The sequence below is a fragment of the Cygnus atratus genome, chromosome 8, assembly GCF_013377495.2.
Source record: "Cygnus atratus isolate AKBS03 ecotype Queensland, Australia chromosome 8, CAtr_DNAZoo_HiC_assembly, whole genome shotgun sequence".
Classification (NCBI taxonomy): Eukaryota; Metazoa; Chordata; class Aves; order Anseriformes; family Anatidae; genus Cygnus; species Cygnus atratus.
In genome coordinates this window covers 30,533,651-30,553,931 of record NC_066369.1, presented here as the reverse complement: position 1 = coordinate 30,553,931, position 20,281 = coordinate 30,533,651, and the positions used below count along the sequence as shown (strand labels likewise).

At 46.1% G+C, this 20,281-nt stretch overlaps 1 protein-coding gene across 3 annotated transcripts in view; it reads right to left on the bottom strand.

Annotated features, from left to right (window-relative positions):
- ROR1 (receptor tyrosine kinase like orphan receptor 1) overlaps nt 1-20,281 on the bottom strand; it is a 156,192-nt gene that overhangs the window by 10,062 nt on the left and 125,849 nt on the right. For all 3 annotated transcript variants that reach the window (XM_035564402.2, XM_050712196.1, XM_035564403.2), the window contains exons 5-7: nt 2,433-2,560; nt 1,332-1,649; nt 484-729 (exon numbers count right to left, since the gene is read on the bottom strand). In XM_035564402.2, the coding sequence (XP_035420295.1) occupies nt 484-729; nt 1,332-1,649; nt 2,433-2,560 (692 nt within the window). The remainder of the gene's footprint in view (nt 1-483; nt 730-1,331; nt 1,650-2,432; nt 2,561-20,281) is intronic.

Below are 20,281 nucleotides of genomic sequence, written 5' to 3'. Positions count from 1 at the left end.
GATGTTTGCATTCATTAAGATGGTTCTTACTAAACCAAGCAAAAAGCAGAATGTTTTGTTAACTACTTTGCGGATCAGCATCAGCAGCACAACTTCTCTGATCCTATTTCGTTTGGATTAAGGAGTCATACTGATCGGAATGGCAACCTGGAAAGCCTGGGATGCTCGGGCTGCCCCACCACCTCCTGGGGAGCGCTCAGGTATTCCTTAGTAAAATATTTTCACGCCAGCCCTGCGCCAGCAGCACGGGCAGTAAGTGCTCATAGGCCTCCCTGGAGCAGGGGGATTTCCTGCACTGGATGCTGTGGCTTCAGCTACAAGCACTGCATTTATCCTTTCCTAGAGCTCTCTTTTCAGGGATTCGAAAAAGACACTGTGCACACAGCTCCTGCGGGCTCCTGGTTTGCAGGAGGGCTGCGCAGACGGGGCGAGCCAGATTCCCTTTTTCTCTCAAAGTGAGACATAAAAAAAGGCAGTAATTACCACACGCCGGCACGTCGCAAAGCTCGGACTTAAAGTTCTCGTCCAAGGTGAAGCACCACGGAGCGTCCTTCTGGTTCCCCGGGTTGCGGCAGTAGGAGTGCCCCCCGTTGAGCTCCGGGTACCTGATGGCGGTGAAGGTGTGCGTGTGGGGGTACTGCGAGTTCCACGGCTGGCACTGCCGCCCCGACCTCGTCACGCTCACCGTGCCCCGGTAGTCCACCCCCGTGCTGTTGTAGCATTTGTGATCTGAAAAGAAAAATAAATAAATTCAAGGCAAGGGTCGGTCACGGTGAGACAGATGGCGGTCGGACGGGGTGGGCACCAAGCCCCCCGCCGTGTGCTTCTGCTGGCCCGAGGCCGGCAAAGCCAGCTCAGGAACACGGGCTCCCAATTTGCTGCGGCTGCAACGCGGGGCCTGCTTTGCATTCACATTCCTGGGAGGATTTAAAGCTTATGCTTCTGTAATGAAAACAGCCTATGCCAAGCGTTTTTAATATAAGATACACAAAAGAAGTAAAAACTACAGTGGGAATCTGAATCGCAGCCATTATTTTCATATGAAGGTGGAGAGTTTGTGGGAGCCACGTTTTATATTTGCCTGTTCAGATGTATAAAGATTAGGAGCAGGCTGCAGCCCAGCCTCACCAAAGACCAAGGTCAGTGGATCACTGAAACAATATTTCTGAATTTCAACCCACTCAAGACTGGCTAGGGAAGAAGTGTGGGCGTACAGTAATGCAACAGCGCGGTGCCTGTGTGCTTTCAAAGCCCAGCACTAGCTCCAGCACTAAGGCACAAGCAGCTTCACGGTCTTCACCATGGTATTTTCTGCACCGGTTTTCACTTACTTTTATTTATGGGATCTGCCATGGGAATCCCAATCCGGATACAATTGACGGCTTCGGGACTATCTGGCTGGGGCAGATCCTCGCAGTTGGGCAGCTTTAATCTCATCAGAATCATGGGATTAGATCTTGCAAAAATATACTCTGTCTGACACAGGACGTTTTCCAGAATTTCACACTCGTCACGGCACAGGTCTCGCGGCTTTGGAGCCGGCGAAGTCTCATCGCAGTAGGGGAAGGCGTAATGGCAGAGCGAAGGAATAGCAAACTGGGAGCATTTATCCGACAAATGGCTGGAAGTGCCAATCATGGTGAAGGCAGCTGTAAAATATACAAAAGGATTTTACCTAACCCGGTGGGAATTTTGCTCCTGTGCTCTCGCCTTCCCAGTATAACCCTCCCTTCCCATTGCGACTATTATTTTCAGACAGCCAGGTGATGAACAGGCCTTGCAGAAATACACAGCACTAATTACATTAAAAGTTATTAATGATGCTAATTTCACTGACAGAGAAAAAACATCTGGTTTTCAACACTGGCCTAATGTTAAGCATGTTACCAAAACCCCAAACCTAATTATACATTTTCTCCCCAAGTAATTTATAATGGCTTACAAAGTCATAGAATATTTGGATGCTTTTGGCCCAACAAGTGAAAAATAAAGTGCTTGCAGGCTGCCCAATGACAAAACCTGTATCTTTGTGAAAAACGACAGCTTTCCTACCATCACAAGTGACTTGTCAAAATTTCATGCTTTTAAATTGTGCGTTTAAAACCTGTTTGGGTAACAGCACTCCAGGGCAGCCTGGCATTGAGCCACCCCCAGGAGCTGTAAATACACAGCCCCTGCTCCTCGGAAAATCAGTTCTGTAGCTTCTTTGGGTTAAGTGGGCCACCAGAGACATGAGGCTGCTCAAATCTTCCCTCTCCAGACGACTCCCTCTCCTGACACTGCACGATGCAGGGGTCCCAGGCAAGCTTTGATGGGGAGCTCACAGCAAGAGAGGATAAAGAGCATACAAAAATAGCACTGTGGTTTATGAAACTTTAGCAGCTTTGGGGGAAAAACTTCTTGGGAAAGAGGCAAGTGCATTTTTTACCCACCTGTAATCTGATTTTCTATTTCACCTTGCATATGCAAAGACTCCATATAAATGGTCCGGTTTCCAATAAACCGCGCACAAGCGATCCCCCGGTAGGGCTGGCAAAACCCGTCCTCTTCATACTCGTCACTGAAATCAATCATAAACACAAAAGAGCGAAACGTTTCACATGCGATTTTGCACCAGAATGTCCCTCCGGGGAGCTGGCACTCGCATTATCCGCGGCCGACGCGAGGGGCTCGCCGAGTTTGTCTCGCAGCCGGCGATTCGTTCTGGGGCTGCTCGCCCGGCGCGGGAGCCCGCACGCCGCCCTCGCCTCCATTAAGAGCCTGTGATAAGGGATTATATGGTCTTTAGGTAGTGCAGAGGGCACGGCCCGGGCTTTGTGCCCGCGATGATTTTAACCTTAAAGGATTCCCACAGTGCTGCAGGTAGTTTTCAGTAGCTCGCAAAGGTTTTCCAAGTGAATATTAGGAATATACAACAGCTTGAGTTTTCAGTTGCATCACAAAATCAGGTAATGGCATTTTGGGTTTGCAAGAACATGCACGAATGTCGTGTGAAGCAAATGTTTTTGCAGGAAGGAGGGGGCTATATTCAGGAATATACCCAGCCTTGCACAGAAGAGAAAACATAAACTGCCAGGAAAAATAAAATTACGTTTATTTAAGGCAGCTAAGATGCTGTTTTCTATTTGCGAACCAAACTTATACTTTAATGGTGATAAGCACAGCAGGAAGAGTCAGGCGAGCAGAGACAGAATTAAAGGCGCATACAAAGAATCACCCCCTCCCCGCGCTGATACCCTGCCATAGGAAATGTTTCCTCAGCCCCCACCAGCGTGGTAACAGTTATTGCTAAAACAGAACCAAAGCTAAAACAGGAGTTAAATAGACAGATTTCTTTCATTAGGTGCTTTGTTTTATACACTATAGGAGACATTTAATACATAAATCCAGATGTGAAATTATTTGCCAATATTCTTCAAACAGAGCAAAGAAAGGAAATTACTGAGCCTCTGCAGACCAGAGCAGTCACTGCTTACATTGAAGAGATAAGCAGCAGCTCGCTGCTGCACACCGCAGAGCCCTACAGATGCTTTGAGGAGGATTTGAGCATACGTGGTCACTGCAACGTGCCCCCAGTGGGTCAATCAGCCCTGTTACCTTCTCGCTGCGAGGATCTGGTTGGAGATATTTGGGACCTGTTTTCTGAACAGACACCTCAGCTCTGATGAGGCCACAGCAAATGGAGAAGCTTAATGAAAATTTCATAATTTCTCTTACTCCTTCCAAGACCCTCCTATTTAGCTCTCAAATTAGGAAATAATTGATATTGGAAACATGATATATGGGTATGATCATAGCTGGGTAGGCAACAGGTCACTTACTTTGTGTACTTTTTTTCCCCCAAATTCATCCTCCCCCAGCCGCCAAAAGCGTAACAGTGGAATCAGACTATGACTCTAATAGGGAAAAATCACAGCTTTTTTAATCAACTCTGCCATTAGGCTTAACAAAAGACACTTTCATCCCCTCCTGAAGACCTTGGCTGTGAGAGCTTGGAAATGCAAATTGCATTTAGCCTCTTTGAAGTCACCCACTCATTGTGTGCTGGGCTTAGAGCCAGCGGCCAGCCCAGCAGCCGGGCTCCCAGTGCCCTGACACAGCGGCCAGGGCGAGCTAATGGGATTAGCGGGAAGAAGTGCTGGGATCGCCTTCCAGGACACCCCAAGCATCTCCCGGCCCTCTGCAGCTACCAGCTCCAGAGCACGGTCCCAGGACTCACGCAGCGTTGCTTTAAATTCACACGGAGGAGCTACGAACTGGGAATTAGCGGCGGTAATTTATGACTGTGAAGACAGGGGGTGGGGAAGCGGGCTGGGAGGGATGGAAACCTTCCCCAGCCATCCCGCATCAGCTGAGAAATCAGTGGGAAGGGCTCCAGGCTGCGCTGGATGATGGTCCCAAGATGTTCCCAAGTACATTGAAAACTGGATTGCAAAAGCACAACCTCTAATCTGCCAATTTAACTCCTCGTTACCTAGAACAAGGGTAGGCTGAGCTGCCTTGGGTGCTGGGCAGCACAGACACCGAGATGGGAACAGACCCGAGCACAGCCGCGTGTTTCTGCATGGAGTCGGCTCTGGCACAAGCGCCACGATGGTTCTTGGAGAGGAGCAGCCGCTGAAACCTGAACTGAAAAACCACAATGGCTACCGCAGGCACGGGAGGCTAATTCTCCATCTTTTAATCAATTAATCCCCCAAGAGGATACGCATCATTATTTATTTATTAACAATTTGGTTTTTATCCTTATTTATTAAATTGTATTATAATTTGTTATGGGATTAAACTCAGGGACTACACCTAACGGCAACTGCTCTTGAAGGCAATCAAGCAGCGCAATTTAAGCACACAATTAGCGAAGACAAAAACCGGGAAGAATGCAATTAACATCAGCAAAGCAAATTCACCTCACACCGAGGTTCACCTTTGAACTAAAGAAGATTTAACTGAAATAGCTGCAGCAGTAAGGATTGCTGTGAGCAGGGCCACCAGCTTACCTTGATGGAAATGCCCCGAGGAGCAGGATTTGGGAGATTATCTCAGAAGGTGAAGATTAGAGGAAAGAGGAGAGCTCGGATCCTGAAGCCTCTCCCTGCCAGGGCTGCATGCCAGAGCAGAGTTTGCGGAGGTAAGACTTAAGATTAGTGGCTCACGTGGAGCAGGCACTGCTTTGAATCGTCTTGGAAGACTGTTCCAAAATGGAGCAGAAGGATAAATCAGACAAAAGGAACAGGAACACTGGAGTGGAACAGAAATACCCCCGGGACACCAGACCTGAAATGCCCTGGTCTCTGCTCAGGCAGGTCATGGAGGTTAGGAGGTGGTCCCGGGGGCACCAGGCCGTGAGCTTCATCTCTTGCTCCTGACAGCTAGCAGGAGTTCAAACGGCACTCCGTCTGATGGAGTCCTCATGGGATGTGTTGGTAATGTCCTCGTGCTGAAGTTACTGGCACGTGCTCGGCAGCAAACACCAGCGGCCACACAGCACTCCCTGTCTCCGTTTCTGTATCGTCCTTCGTACCACAAGAAATCCGCTCTTGCCTCTGCACCTCTAAATGATACCTGTCCCCTCCCTTGTGAGCTCATTTCCCTCTGTGTGCCTTCTTTCTCGTTTCTCTAAGATGGCTCAGGATGGAAGATTTCACACGCAGTGTCTAGAGGCTCCCCAGGCATCCCTACCTTCCTTGACAAACGACCGAAGCTGTACCCAGCACTACACAGGCCGGAGACGCCCCTGCGGCCAGGCAGTCCCCACACGGCAGCATTTGGGGGCAGCTGCCAGCCCTCCATCTAAGACTATCCCCCACTGACCTACAGCCGAGGCTGTGCACCCTCTGCTTGCCAGAGCTTTCATCCAGCAGTGGGGGTGCAGAAACGGCAGTAAACCTGCCCCAAAGCCGAGCCGTAGCCTGACACAGAGCTGCAGAGCTCAGACCCAGCTTAAACGCATTCCTCACCTCCCGCTGCCAACTGGCAGCCGCTCTGGTGGCTGGCGCTAAAATGCGGCTCTGGTTCTTGGGATGGAGGCAGATCGCTGTCTCCTTCTACACGATTCACACATCACGTACTTCGGATGTGTTTTGTAAGCGAATCACAGTGTCACTGCTCAAACACCCGCTTCGTGGTCCCCATACCATCCTACCACAGCTAAAGGACGGGGCCCCGTGGCTCCAGCAGGAGGTAAGGTAGGCCTGATGCAGCAATTAATGTGTTAAAATTAACGCATGAGCTCAAGTCCTAATGAAATGGGAGTCAGTCCAAGCCCGCAGGCATTGCTGACTGGGGATGGACTTCACCTGAGCAAATTCTCTGCCGAGCTTGCAGCAGGCACTGCGCTCCTCCCAGCCGGGCTTTGGGGTCTGGGGACTGCCCCCACCTCTCCCACTTCCCACACCCCGTAAAGCCCTCACAAAGCCCCCCAAAAAAGGAAAGCACTGGATTTTAATCCCTGACAGATGATACAGCACTTGCATGTTTAAGATCATTTCTTTTCAAATTTGGTTCCCACTCGGTTTGCTAGACCAGCCTTGGCGTTTATCTTGGAGCTTGCCCACTGCTTCAGACCCCACTGCAGCTCCCCGTGCAACTGTGCCTCTGGCTTCATGCATAACAGCACCAGGGACTGAAGTTACACACCATACTCAGGTGCCTTTAAATATCTGATGGCTCCAAGTTTACAGAAGACAGAGCGAGAGCTTTGGCAAGCATTTGCCAACTCGACAACACGACCTGACCTTAGCCAGAGCCCGCAGCAGAACACGAGGCACCGCATCTTCCTTCCCCCCAAAGTCGAGCAGCATCTTTCTGCTGGTTACTGAGGGTGCTAGGAAGATGGCAAAGGTGTCACCTGGCAAGGGGCACCTGGACGGCTCTAGCAGGAGAGACCAAGTCATGACAGAAAGTAAGTTTGCAAACAATGGACTAAGAAATCACTGTCACCACTTGGGTTCATTTTCCCCTCGTTAGCTCTCCTTTGTTTTGTGCTAGCAATAGTTACACCTGTCTGCACTGGGTCACCAGCAGCTCACCACATCCTGAAACGGTAAGAAAATAAGAAAATAACCCTACACCAGAGAAAGGTTGGTGCAAATTCGTGCTTCTGCTCATCCCCTGCCATGCGTTTTCTCAGCGTGACCCGGCTGCACCTCGAGGTCCTGCTCTGCTGGCGGTATTCCTGGTCACCCACGATCAATCGGCAATAACCACAATCAATCCGCAATTTGTTTCTTATCCGCACGTGCTACAGCTGGAGGGATGCATGGCGCCCACCTCCGCCAAGCGTGTCCCTGCACAGGCTGGTTTGTAAATACAAACCATTTCACCTTCCGTCAAGGCCCACTTCCCAACACGCCGCCTTTTCTTTCGCAGTCTTTTTCTAAATTACCAGAAATTGCTCACATTTAAACAACGTCCTCAGCAAACACCAACAACTGGGCCAGGAACTTGGTTTAGCATAAGTTTTGTTACCAGACTTCAATATGAGTTCACTTAGAAAGATTTAATAAATTACTAGAAAGGCTGGACCTTGTGAGATCATGTTGTATTTATTTTTACAATATCCAATTTATTAAAAATACATATTCTAAAGATGGTGTAATCGTGCAGTCATTTCTACCACACCTCACAGATTTCTGTTTCTTTTTTTCCTGTTTTTTTTTTTTTCTTTGAGAAGGATTTGCATGAGTATGTAACAAGAGAGACATAAAAAAAAATTGACATGGACAAAATTTTGAAAATGGACAGATGAAAGATGTAGGACAAGGCAAGACGAAGTCCCAAGTGCTTTGAGTGTCCCCAGACAAGAGGTAAGAGCACCACTCTCCTTCCTGATGCTTTTTCCAATGCCAGAACACTCCAATATATATTTATACTTAGCTTAGTTAGATGCTTAGATGGGATTGTTGGATTACCATTATTTTGGTAACCAAATCTTTAACTGACAGCAATGTAAATAGGTGAACGTCCAGAGAGGAAGCGAGGATTTTATTATAAAAGCAGCAGGGGAAACGGCATCGTAATGTTCAGTGACACGGGAAGATGGCAATGTAAAGCCAGCACGGGATTAAGGTGTGTTTGCAAAGCCTGACTGCTGTAGGACCACTGACTGATCTGAAGATAGAAGCAAATAAATGTGGTATTCTCTCTGGGATCTGCCCAGTGGAGACGGAATAGCTTTGGCTCTGTGTGAAGACTCTCCAGACATTTTTTTCACTTACAAAGTGAAAGGCGTTTTGTCTTAATTTTTTATTTTATTTTTTTTACCGTAGCACGAAACTAGTCAGAGCTGTTTATCTAGATAATTTATATCCAGCAGCGGAGCACTGATGGGAAAAGGAGCCGACGTTGCCCAGTTCAGACAACCGAGTGCTTTATGCCCTTCTCTTCCAAGGAAAATCTGCTGCTTGCTGCAGCGGACAACAGAAGAGGGGGCGGACGGCTTGGTTTGGCTTCATCAGCCCTACACAGGCCACCCGTGTCCTCGAGAGCAGCACCACAAGGGTCCCACTTACTGCTGTACACCTACAAACCTGCAACCCAAAGCCAGGGTTATGGAGGGTGCTGCTCTGGAGGAGCTGAGTTCATAACGAATGCCAATGGGTGATGGCAGGGAGGGAAGAGATTTGCTCCAGCAATTTTTGCCATTAATTAAAAGGTGTATCGATACTTTTTTTATTGCTACATATATCACATACACCCTCTATACATGCGCTAATGTCATATAAATTATTTTTACATTGTTAAATAAATTGTGTTCTGTTCCATTCTCATGTTCCAGCTTCACCCAGAAGAAAAGGTAAAGAGTTTTTACTTGGCAGATAGCCCTTAAAGCAAACAGATGAATAATATTCTGTCATACTTTCCAAAGAGCAAAAACCAGTTGCTTGTGCCTGACTTTGAAAGTGGGAACACATTGGCTCTGTTTCATAACAATGTTTCAGAAATGCGAAGGCTGCATTTTGCTTTGCAAAAAGAAGAGAATTGCCCAGACTTGCACGTCACTGTGTAATTTAAGCAGAAGTCCTGTGTAATATAAGCTATTGGTGTTTTGACACCCCTTTAAAGTCACGGGGCAGCTCGGGCTTAGCTGGATCACTAGAAATGCAGAGGTATGAAACCAAAAATGAATAATGCTGGGCTTTGTCATCACCAAACTTACAGAGTCCCACAGCACCACTGATACGCCTCCTTCCCTAAAATAATCAAAAAATAATTCAGTGAGCAAACATGGTCTGACTGAGGAGCTATTTTACTTGGTTAGTTGTTCTTCCCCACCCCGCACTGATAGCTGGTTTAACGTGATGCCTCCAGATGGATAAAGCCCCAAAAATGAATGCGAGTTTGGGCTGCTGTTCTGCATAGCTTAGCACAAGGGATGGCACCGAGCGGCCCAGCTCTGAGGCCACATTAGAGCCATTCCCTGCTAAACCTGGGACAGCTGGAACATCCTGATTCCCCTACATCTCCTGGGCTCACAAACACTGTCCCGAGCACTCCCAGGGCTGCAGAGGAGGTAGGTTTGTGCAGGGAAGGGAACGGCGCTGGGGGGAGCTGATGTGGTTCCCACTAACCAGAGCCGGGCAGCGCCGCAGAATCCTCAGCTTTGGAAGCTTAATAAAATACATCTCAGGCAATTAATCCCTTGGCAAGGATGCACCGATTCATGACTGCTTGTTTTTCTTTGTCACCATAAGAAAGTTTTACAGTGTCTCTATCACCATCACTCACTTTTGGAAAAGCAAGAGCTGCCTGGAAGAGCTCAGTAACGGTGGCCACGAACTCCATTTAAATAACAACCAAAAATAAATAAATTAGCCGGGACGTCAACCTCCGAGATTCACTCCTTTTCTCCTCTTAAACACTTTATAACAATCCCTTCCCTACCAAAACTCCTCCCGCAAAGTCGAGAGGCATTCCTGCGAGCGGGAGAGGCAGCAGCGCCTGCTCGGCAGCTGCAGCTGGTTAGGGACCGACCCCGGTGCGAGCGTTTGGATCGCTGCTGGCAGATCTCTGACATCATTAGGCAAGATGAACTGCAAGTCATATGCTCGCAGTTATGGGAATGGCAGGAAACCTCTCGCACTCATGTTTTGTTTGACAAAGCTATTTTAAGGTTACGCTTGGAAGGTCGCTTCGTCGAAGTTTCGAGATGCGGGGGGAAAAATGTAAAATGTTTCTGAAGAGCAGGCAGGCAGGATAAGATTACGAGTGCTGAGCATTGCCTCTTCTATCAGACCTTTGTGCTGCACATCAAAACACCCCCCCTCCTCCTGGACCCTCTCACGGAGCTGCGATGATCTCACACACACGTCCCTTATCCGCCTCTCATCAGGCATTAGCTCTAGATAAGGAGCTTTTGATGGAACAATCATCGGCAGCACCCCATAAATCGGCTGCATGAGCGATACCAGGCTGCCTGGCGGCCCCGCCGGGGCTCATTCCTCCGTCTGATGGCCCTGGGGAGCAGCTGGACAGGACCAGACCACGTCACACCCACACTTGTCTCCTTTGTGGCCAGAAAGTAGCACCCAAACTGTCCAACAGTCCCCAGAAGTAGCCCCCAAACAGTCCAACAGCCCCCTATCAGCCCCCCAGCCCACCACCATGTCCCGGTGCAGCTTGCTGTGCACAAGTAATGCCAAGGCTCTGGATCCAAGGGAACTCCTCACAACCACCTCCTCCTTTCACGTACACCACAGCTACCCGAGTGACCCATCTGGCCGGGATGCTGATAACCCCTGGAGACCGTTCTCCATCCTGCCACAGGGGAGAATTACTGCTATGGCACGAGACTGGCACTTTTTTTTGCACAGAACCGGGAGAACAACACCTTCCTGCCTCGCGGGGCTCTCCCAGGGGGATACACGCAGGAGCACAAAGAGCCAGCCACGCCACAAAGTGCACACTTAGATTGTATTCTGCCCCTTGTCAGATAAAAGCCCCCAGTGTCAAGGAATTTATTCATTATTTAGTGATGAAGTTAAGGAGGTTGTTCAGATTTCATTCAGCTATAACATAGATGACATTGTGTGCCTCTTCCCCACAAATTTGACACTTTTCCCCTCAAAATTTACAGAAAAGTGCACCTCTGCAATGCATTTTGAAACGAAAAGAAACTTTACATATAGCGGAAACACAGTCAGGGTTCAGACACCTTTCAAACAGCTTCATCTGGACATTAAGGGCTTTATTCCCAAATATTTAACTGCCCCTTTACAGGCATAACGGGGCCTCCGAGCGAGTGTTCATGCAACTGATACCACATGAGAAGGTCTCTTTACACCAAATGCGTGGCATAACCTGGCTTTACTGCATAAGGAGCTCAGTCCTCCGAGGAGCATTGGCTTGAGAAAACAGCAGGGAAAAGGGCGCTTTGAACCCCTGTTAATCACAGAAGAGAGTGAGAATAATAACAAGGTTTTAAGTAACACCTTTTTGTTTGCCTTACATTAAATCTCCTTTGTCAGATGTCCTTTTTATAGGAAAAATTAACATTTAACATTTTCCATTTAGCTTTGCTAATGATTCCTGTCTGTCTCACAACTGCTTATTCATTGCTGACAACTGAAACTGCCCAAGTGTTCTGCAGGAGATTTTGCTGCTGCTGTACGACACACACCAACTTTCGCAACACGACTGTCGAGTCTTCCAGAATACATAGGAAATAAGATACATTCATAAACGAGAACATCACAAATGAAAACAGTTAATCCAAAGCAAAAGATACTTTTTTATGGCATTAACACACAGACCATTTCAATAACGTGGGAAAGTCTCTTCATTTTCAAGCTACTTTCCCATCCTATGAATTTTTTGCTTTTTCTCCCACAGAACGGCACCCAAACATCCTATTCTCCCGCCAAGCATCTAAAAGACCTGGCTTGTTCCTTGATAAAACCACTGCAGATTGTTTGTTGCCCACAGGGACAACAGAAGAAGGCAACATCCCACTCCTTCCTCGGCCTCAGGTCACTGCAAGTACAGCTTGGAGCTGTTTGTAACCGATACGAAATCTTGCATGGCTCCAAAAGTCAATACTGAACACTACAAAAGGAGTTTCAGGACTTCTGCAGCCCATTTTATCTCTCACTAATTTTTTCCTGCTCTACCTTATTTTCTTAAGTCACAGCTTTTTTTTTTCTTTTTTCTGCTCCTCCCTCCCTTCTCCTTCCTTCTAACATTTAATTTGTCTTATGTGACTCAAGTAAGCCTTTCTTCTGGTGACCTAATATTTTAACCTTAAGCATGATGAAAAACAGACTTCACAAATCTGACACTTGAATTAAAAGTGAAACACATGCCTCAGCAGAAGTTAATTAAAAATAATACATATAATGTTCGCTTGTTTAAACTATTATTTGACCAAAAATTTGCACCCATCAATAACTACTACAGTCCCCAATCACAGCAAAAAATAAGAGTAACCACCATAAGCACAAGCTCACTGCAAACCTTAGCTATTTTACTTCTCCTTTTATTTAATAAAAGCTTACAAAGACCCTGTTGAAGCTGCTGAGCTCTGCCCGGAGGGATGTTGGAGCACACGCTGTGTGTGATGGCCCACATGGGCCTGGCATGGGCACATACAGCACACTGGTACCAAATGCACGAGCCTGGTACCTGCTCAGCTCTTTGCACTGCTGTTGGATGCCCGACTCCTAAGTCAGATACGGGTTGCAGATAAATGATTTTACAGGCACGTAGCCTTGCTCCTCTGGACATGGGAAGTCTAGCCCTGAAATGCACATATGTGGTCCCCTTGCAAAGGAAGGACAGTGGGTGGAGAGCAACTACGTGGAAAAGGGTGACCTGAAATCCCAGACTCCTTTAAAAATCCTAGTGGAAAACACATTTTTTTGAAGGGCTTTCCTCGGAACTATGTCGAGGTACAAATGCAGCGTTTTTCTCTGCTGACGAGCAGTCTGGGGGTTGCTGGGTTTATGAGCATAATGCTCATACTTCAGCTGGGGGTAGCTGGTAAGTCCAAAACCATTTTAAGCAGTTAGTCTTATTGAAATAGTTGGTCAAGTTTAACAACTGTGAAAACATTCAAAGTTCACATAACTTGCAGGTCTATCATAAATTCTGCTACTGACAGACACACATAAATAGAGGCTGCTCAGCTGGGAATAGCCAGTCTGCTTTAAAGGGCACCACGAGTTATATTAAACCGAGAATGTCTTGTGAAAAAGATTGCTTTTGAGATAAGAAACTCATTCTTAACATAACAAACACGAGTGAAAATATGCTTCAGTGAAAATTAAGATCTGTCCATCCACTCCCCAATGGTAACAGGATAAGGCAGAGGGAACTTGTTTGTTTTCTTTAAAAGCATTATGCCTCGCTACGTAAGCTGCACAGAGCAGCATGAAGCAACCACACTTCAGTTACTGGGCTTGGAACCAGCAGATTCATATTTCAGCTAGCCTTGAGAAAGGCGCCTAGCCTAAATTATGAAAAGCCTGATTTGAAGGAAGAGCTGCATAAAAATGGTGGCTTTCTACTCAGAAACAGACCAGACCCCTCCTAAAACTTCTGTTTGTAGGACAAGAGGCAGTCACTGTCATTTTCTCCTAATACCCCAAAAGTGAGAACACGTTACAACACACCTTCCGTTCTATTTTTCTGGCAGCAGCACTGAAACAAGCAAATTCTCACCTCCCTTAGTTGTTTTTTTCTTTTTTTTTTTTTTTTTGTCTCATTGTAGTAAATAAAGAAGGAAACATGGCAGATTTTGCAAGGCCAAACAGTTAGAAACACTGCAAACTTCAAATGTTTGCCCGAGCAACCCAAAGAAAAGCCCAACTTGTTTGCAATAAGGTGTTGTACAAAACATGTAAGATAATGCCATTTTGTAGTTCATCTGCAGCCAATAGCTGGTATTCAAGTTGGAAAAAAATACATACTTTCCTGCTCTCCACACCAGTGCCATGTTTCTTCTGATTCACGTGGCAGAAAAAGGAAAAGTTACACATTTTCCTGGACTGGTTGTCCAAGTTTTCAAGATACGCAATAAGTTGATAGTTACCAACAAATAAAATTATCCCAAATGTTTTATTTGGTTTTATTTTATTATTCCAGTGTGTCAGCAACTGAAAATACTAATATGACTGAGTTCTGCATTAGAAGTAATTAGGCTAACCTGCCACGATGGATCACAAATCTCTAAGAGAATTTGCAATCTGTGTGCTTGGACGAGGAGTATGCTCAGGGTCCTTCCAGCATCCAGCTGTACCACTTCGCAGAGTGGTGTCTGCCAGCTTTCCTACCTGCTTCCAGCCTCAGCATGGCCCAGCTGAACAGCGTGACACAACATTTCAGCTGTAACTCTGAAACTAATTGGTATCGATAAGGTTATATGTATGTTATGAATTATATCAATGCATTCCCTCACTGGAAAAATATTATCTGAGATAAAAGTAGCTCGGAGAATTGTTTCTAAAACCTTGCTTTAATAAAGTCTGTCCTGGCATACTTTTACAGTTGCACTTTATCAAATCTAAAAGCTGGTTTTTATCTTTGAGTAGGTGAAATGCTGGTTTGTATCAATACTAACTCTTATCATGGTGTGGTAATATAAAACATGCATTTCACAACTGCATAAAAAATTAAGTGAGGATTAAGCCAAACATCATTTAAAAAGTCATGCGCACACACAATCCATGCAGCAAAGTGATTTACGCATAGCATGTGTGAGATGAAAATCTAAGGAAACACCAGTATTTGTACACTGTTGCTCCTTTTATCCAGCCAAGGAGCTTAATTTCGCCAAGACCATGACTGTCTATTTTGTCCCATAAAAGTGCCTGACATGCCAAGGATGGTGTAACATTCCTGTGTTACTCACACTGAGGAAAAGTATGGAGCAGCTCCGCAGACATCCATGGAGTTGCTCTGGGCTTATCCCCATAAGCTGAGACCAGAATCTGAAACAGTGGCAGCTCCCGATGCCAGCTACAGCCTCAAACCCAGCTCCCAGTGCAAGCAAACATTCTCCAGATCATTCCTCCACACTTATCATCGCTAAAAGCATATTGTCTCTCATTATCTTTTGCTCATTTCAAATCTGCAAAAGACTACACTCGCTGAAGACCAGATCCTCACCTGCTGGTTGTGCCCACGTTAATTTGCACCCATTGAGGAGGAAAAATTGACACCACCTTAAATAAATGACACCATCTTAAATAAATGCTAAAAATTGCCATGAGAAGCAGAAGTCATCAAGGAGATTTCTAAAACTCGCTTAAATGCAGGTAGTAAAGAAAAGGGCTTTACCATGCTTTTAGTGTTTTGAGACCAAGGGATTCCTTGATAATTCCTATCTCCTTTTCACACAGTGTAAATGGTGGAATAACAGGGCAGAGAAAATGCAAAAGTGATTTACATAACATACCCTTATCACATAAATACAAGGAAACAGTTTCTATTCCAAAAGTAACTACAGGAAATGTTAGATAGCAGCTACTAAAATCAGATCTTTTAAACATACGCAGGTCAAGAGAGCTTGAATCTAAGGCAACTTTTCCATGATCTTTTCATGGCTGTTGACTTAACAAACCTCCTGAAAGCTCTGGCACTGCTGATACCCACACACGTCATGGAAAGACCCCAGTGACTCCACGTCTGCTAGCCCTACGCCGTCCAAGACAAAACAGTGCAATGACTGAAATGAAGCCCAAACAAGAACGGATTTGAGGTGGTAACAGAGCTGGTGGCAGCTCCCAGGGGTTTGTGGAAAGGAGACCTCTCAGACGGGCTTTGGCAAAGTCAAGAGTTGACTTGTAAAGATAACAACGTTTGTATATTTAGAATCTTATAAAGGCATTCGACTTCACACAGCACAAACCTGTGCAGAAGTTAAACACATAAAATCAATGTGATGCTTATTTTTTTGCAGGGATGTGTTCCAGTTAAGTCAAAAGAAAGATCTGAAACGTAACATAACTGAGGGGGAGAAAAACTAACTTCAGCTGCCATTACCCAGGCTGGGTAGGTGGAGGACTGCACCAGTCTCTTCTCACCTCTAAAACCTCTGAATCTCTAAACTAGCTGTGAACCCAGGAAGGGGATCGCCTTGCTAAGCGCTCTTGGTGCTAACTGTCGGGCAGCACTGTGGCAAAGAATGTCTCCATTCATCTCAAGCAAAATCACGATTGAAAGAAAATGTATTTATTTTAAGTACGTTTACTGACATAAGACATTTGCCTGGAAAGCCATGGCAGGGTAACGTTTGCGATTAATTTTTGCTTAACATGGATCATTGCGGGTTCAAGCATCAATAACAGCATCCAACTAGTAACAGGTCAGATAGCTGCTTTCCTTCCCACTGAGGTAGCCACACACATATTTTCCTGTTAACAAGATCAATAAACTTGACACTTTCTGAAATCGATGATTAACTCCTTTTACAGTATTTGAACTCGCCCAGGGTTACTGCTTTGAACAGCCAAGGCTCAAGTGTTGTGCATGTTTTTAATTATCAGGATAAATAATGTAACACCTTATAATCTTCTTCCCTGCACTTAATGATTTTGTGAAGAAGGAACACAAATTGCGACCAGGTAGGTACATCCCAGCGGGTTGTGCAGCGATGTTATCTTTATAGGAAAACTCCTTCTGAAGGTTTTATACCGCATGGCAGTAGTGAGAGCAGCTTGGGTCAATACAGATTTATTCCCATTTTTAATGTTTTTACTAGACTGAATAAACACACGCCCTGAGACCGAAACCACTGGTTCTCCTAACGGCTGTGGAAGCCCTGGGTAAATGCTTACACTGACTGCAGGAGATCGACACGTCCCCGCAGCAACGTGTGGCACTGCGAGCTCAGGGTGGGAACGGCTCCCTCAGGCCTCACGCGGGGCTTCACCGCCCCTTCGTCACGGGGCTCTTGGTCACAGTGCTCACGACACTGGCTGATTACAGCGTGCCAGCCGATGATACCGGGTGGCCCTTCTAAACTGCTCGTCCATGCTGATTTTCATGTGGCCTTCACCAGAGAAGCCTTACAGCGTGCTGCTCCCGACGCTCCCTCAGGAGCAGGCCCGCTGGGCCAGCCCCAGGGAGGCAGGATACCGTTCACAGTGGAAGGAGCAGCACCCCATAATCACTGAGACATTTGTGAAATTGGAAGATTTATGGATACACTGGGGAAGGAAATTTAGCTGCTGGCTGGTTTGCAGCTGGGGCAGCGATGTGGAGGGGTGCGCAGCGAGCAGTCCACCACACAGCCCCAGGGCCCAGTCCTGGGCTTTTGTAGCTCCAGTTGAACCCCTGCAAAAGGCACATCCCTAGTCTCAGTACGTCATGTCACAGAGGGCCCAGGGAAAATGTCCCCTTCGTTAGGTGAAAAGGCGAAGGCTCAGTACTGAGTCCTTCTGAAAAAGGAGCCCACAGGAAGGGGACAGAAAGACAGGGTCACGTATGGAGCGATTACTTTTCACGTGGATGAAGGAGAGCCTGGGACAGGAGACAAATCCATCACACAGAGGCCACAAATGGTTTTTATGCTGCCTTCTTCCCTTCCAGTACCCAAGTTTTGTCTGTAATATTCTAAGTTATTAATATTATTATTTGTTCTCTTGAATAATTGCTACCACGAGCAACTGGAGCTTTCACCACCCTAATGGTTTATATGCTTCACCTTAATTCAGTTTTCAGCCTGTAGGCAGTGAGGCTGGCAGCCAGCAGATAAAACAAAAAGATGTGCAAAGGTTTTCCCAGCGTTGAGCCGCTGCATGCCAGCAAGATCTGATGAGCCTCCAGCAGATCTCTCATTGCTCCACATCAGTGCAGACTGAAAATGGCAGAAGAGGATTTGTTTAAGGAATATCAGTGACAGCTGGGCACTAAAGGAAAAGAAGAATGAAACGAGAAAGAGATTGAGATTTGCCCACTGAGATTTCACTACCTGGTTTTGCAGGATATTTTATTACAACCACAGAAGTATGTATTATAAGCCTTTAAACAGGATTTCCCCTGTAATTAAAGGCCTTACAGCAAAGGAGAATCTCACCGTACCTTGGGGACAACCTCTGACATTAACTGGTTTCTGAAAACTCTGACTACTTCTTTATTTTACCCCTTACACCTGACCAAAATCCCACAGCCACACAAATGGCCAGATGCCCAGGGAAGTGCCCTAAGAACAGGGAAGTGCCCTAAGGTATGGCCACCAGAAAGAGCTCCATCTTAACCTATGACCCTCCCTCCCCAAAACTGCAGCACCCGGCTCTATTTTAGCAGCTTTTACATGAAAAGCCATTGGAGACGACACTGTGCTGTACGTACACACAAATAAAACAACAGAACAATAATCTCTGCCAAAAACTTTTGGATATCACATTGCCTGAATACAATACAAATCTGGTCTACTCACTTGCCAATCACAGAGACCCTCCAAAACATCAAAATCAAATTTTATTTGCTCTTTTTGAGGTCAAGACATGCACTCAGGACAAGCCCTTACCAAAAAAAAAAAAAAAATGCAGCACAAAGATAGGCTCTGTTCAGCTAGTACTGTAACCTGACACAGATCAGGAGGGTGACATGCATTGTTACTGTACTACTGTCAGATCTTACCTCCCAGCCTTTAGGCTCAAAGAAATCTTTATAAGGCATTTAAATCACCCCTATAATTACAGCTAAATGAGACTTTTTTTTTCTTTTTTTTTTGAGGAGAATTGTCTTAGATAGAAAAAACATCATCTTCTGAAAACTGGAATGTTTCATAAAACACAGTGGTTTGGATGCCATTGCCACTGCAATCCTTTAGCAGCTCCAGAAGGGTTTCTGGGCTAGATGAAACTTGGCCTCAAAATCACTGTTATTGGGGAAGACCATGAGGGAGATGGGGAAAGCAGGTTATATGTGTGCTGTACGGCACAGCCAAGGCCTTCCTCCTCTACGGTGAGCATGTGCTGGGCTGGGGGCTGTGCACTGCTCGTTCCCTGAGAAAAATGCCTAATGGTCTCCGCTTCATTTCGACACGGAATGAAAACAGATACTGAAGGCTCAACGTTTTTAATCAAATGCAATTCCTTTTTACCAGCCAGCCTTGGCTGCAGCCCTAACATAGAGCTCAGCAGCACGGGTCGCCTGTCCTGGGGTGCGTTGAACCAGGCAAGTTCTGGCAAGGAGTGCGGTGGGAAAAAGGCCCCCGTGGGACATTAAAGATCTATAGCTTAAACAGGAACAATACTTGGCCGCTCTGACTATGTGGTTTAACTCACAAGACTCGGTTTATTAGCAGACTTAGTCCAACACCAATTGCTAACTGCATAATGATCACATTTTTTTGCAACAGTTAAAGGCTATCTCCACAAATATGGTATCCCGAAGGCTGCAGGAGACGATCAGAGTGAGGAATGCAACTTCTCAGCTTTTCCTGATTTTTTTTCCCATTCTGTTGCCAAATAGAAGAAAGAAACTTCAATATGATGCTCACTTTGCTCCTTTTAAAACAAATCAGGAAAATGAGCACAGTCTGTAGCTCAGGGTCAAATTATATAATTATAGGATTTCCTTAAGTGTTTGTATAAGCCAAATTTTCTAATGATCCACTGAAACTCCTTAAAGAAAGGAGAATCTATCCTCTCCTGCTCTTCATGTATCAGCCCCTTAAGGTTTCTGCATGGGATTTGAAATCTTCCTAAATCCAGTGTTAAAAGACAGGAGGGTATCTGAGCCTAGTTCATAATGACAGCGTAAATTCCTCTTTTGGTGCTATCTTCAGCACTTACTGAACACAGTCAAACAAACTCAGTGCAACAGGACTAACGCAGCATGGCTAATTGAACATGCTCAATATAAAAGGCACAAGACTGACCCAGTATTTCCAAAATGCTGGAGGCCGAGCATTTCCCAAGCAAATAACAGCAATTTCACGTTTTTCTCTTCACTTCCAGGCAGTGACTGTGCTTTTGCTGCTGTCCTCAGGTAGCACAGGGTGGCTGCTGAAGTGACCAACAGCCAAGCGCTGAATGCCGTGCCGGCACAGCACCAGGCGCACGCTCAGCCCTGGATGTGGCCGTGCCTCTCCCTCCCAAAGCTGCCTGTGCTTGAAAAAGATTTGGTGAGCAGGCAGCAGTACCATTCATAAGCAGACAAGCTGGCTTCAGGACAAAACGCTGGGGTCAGTGTTTCAGCTCCCCAAGTCTGCTGGGGTCCTGCTACAAACCCTGTGTACGACGCCCGTGGTTATCGACTATGGGCAACCAGGTCATACTAAAGCCTTGTAGAAATACAAGTACAAATACTCTTCAAATATTATCTGTAGCATTCC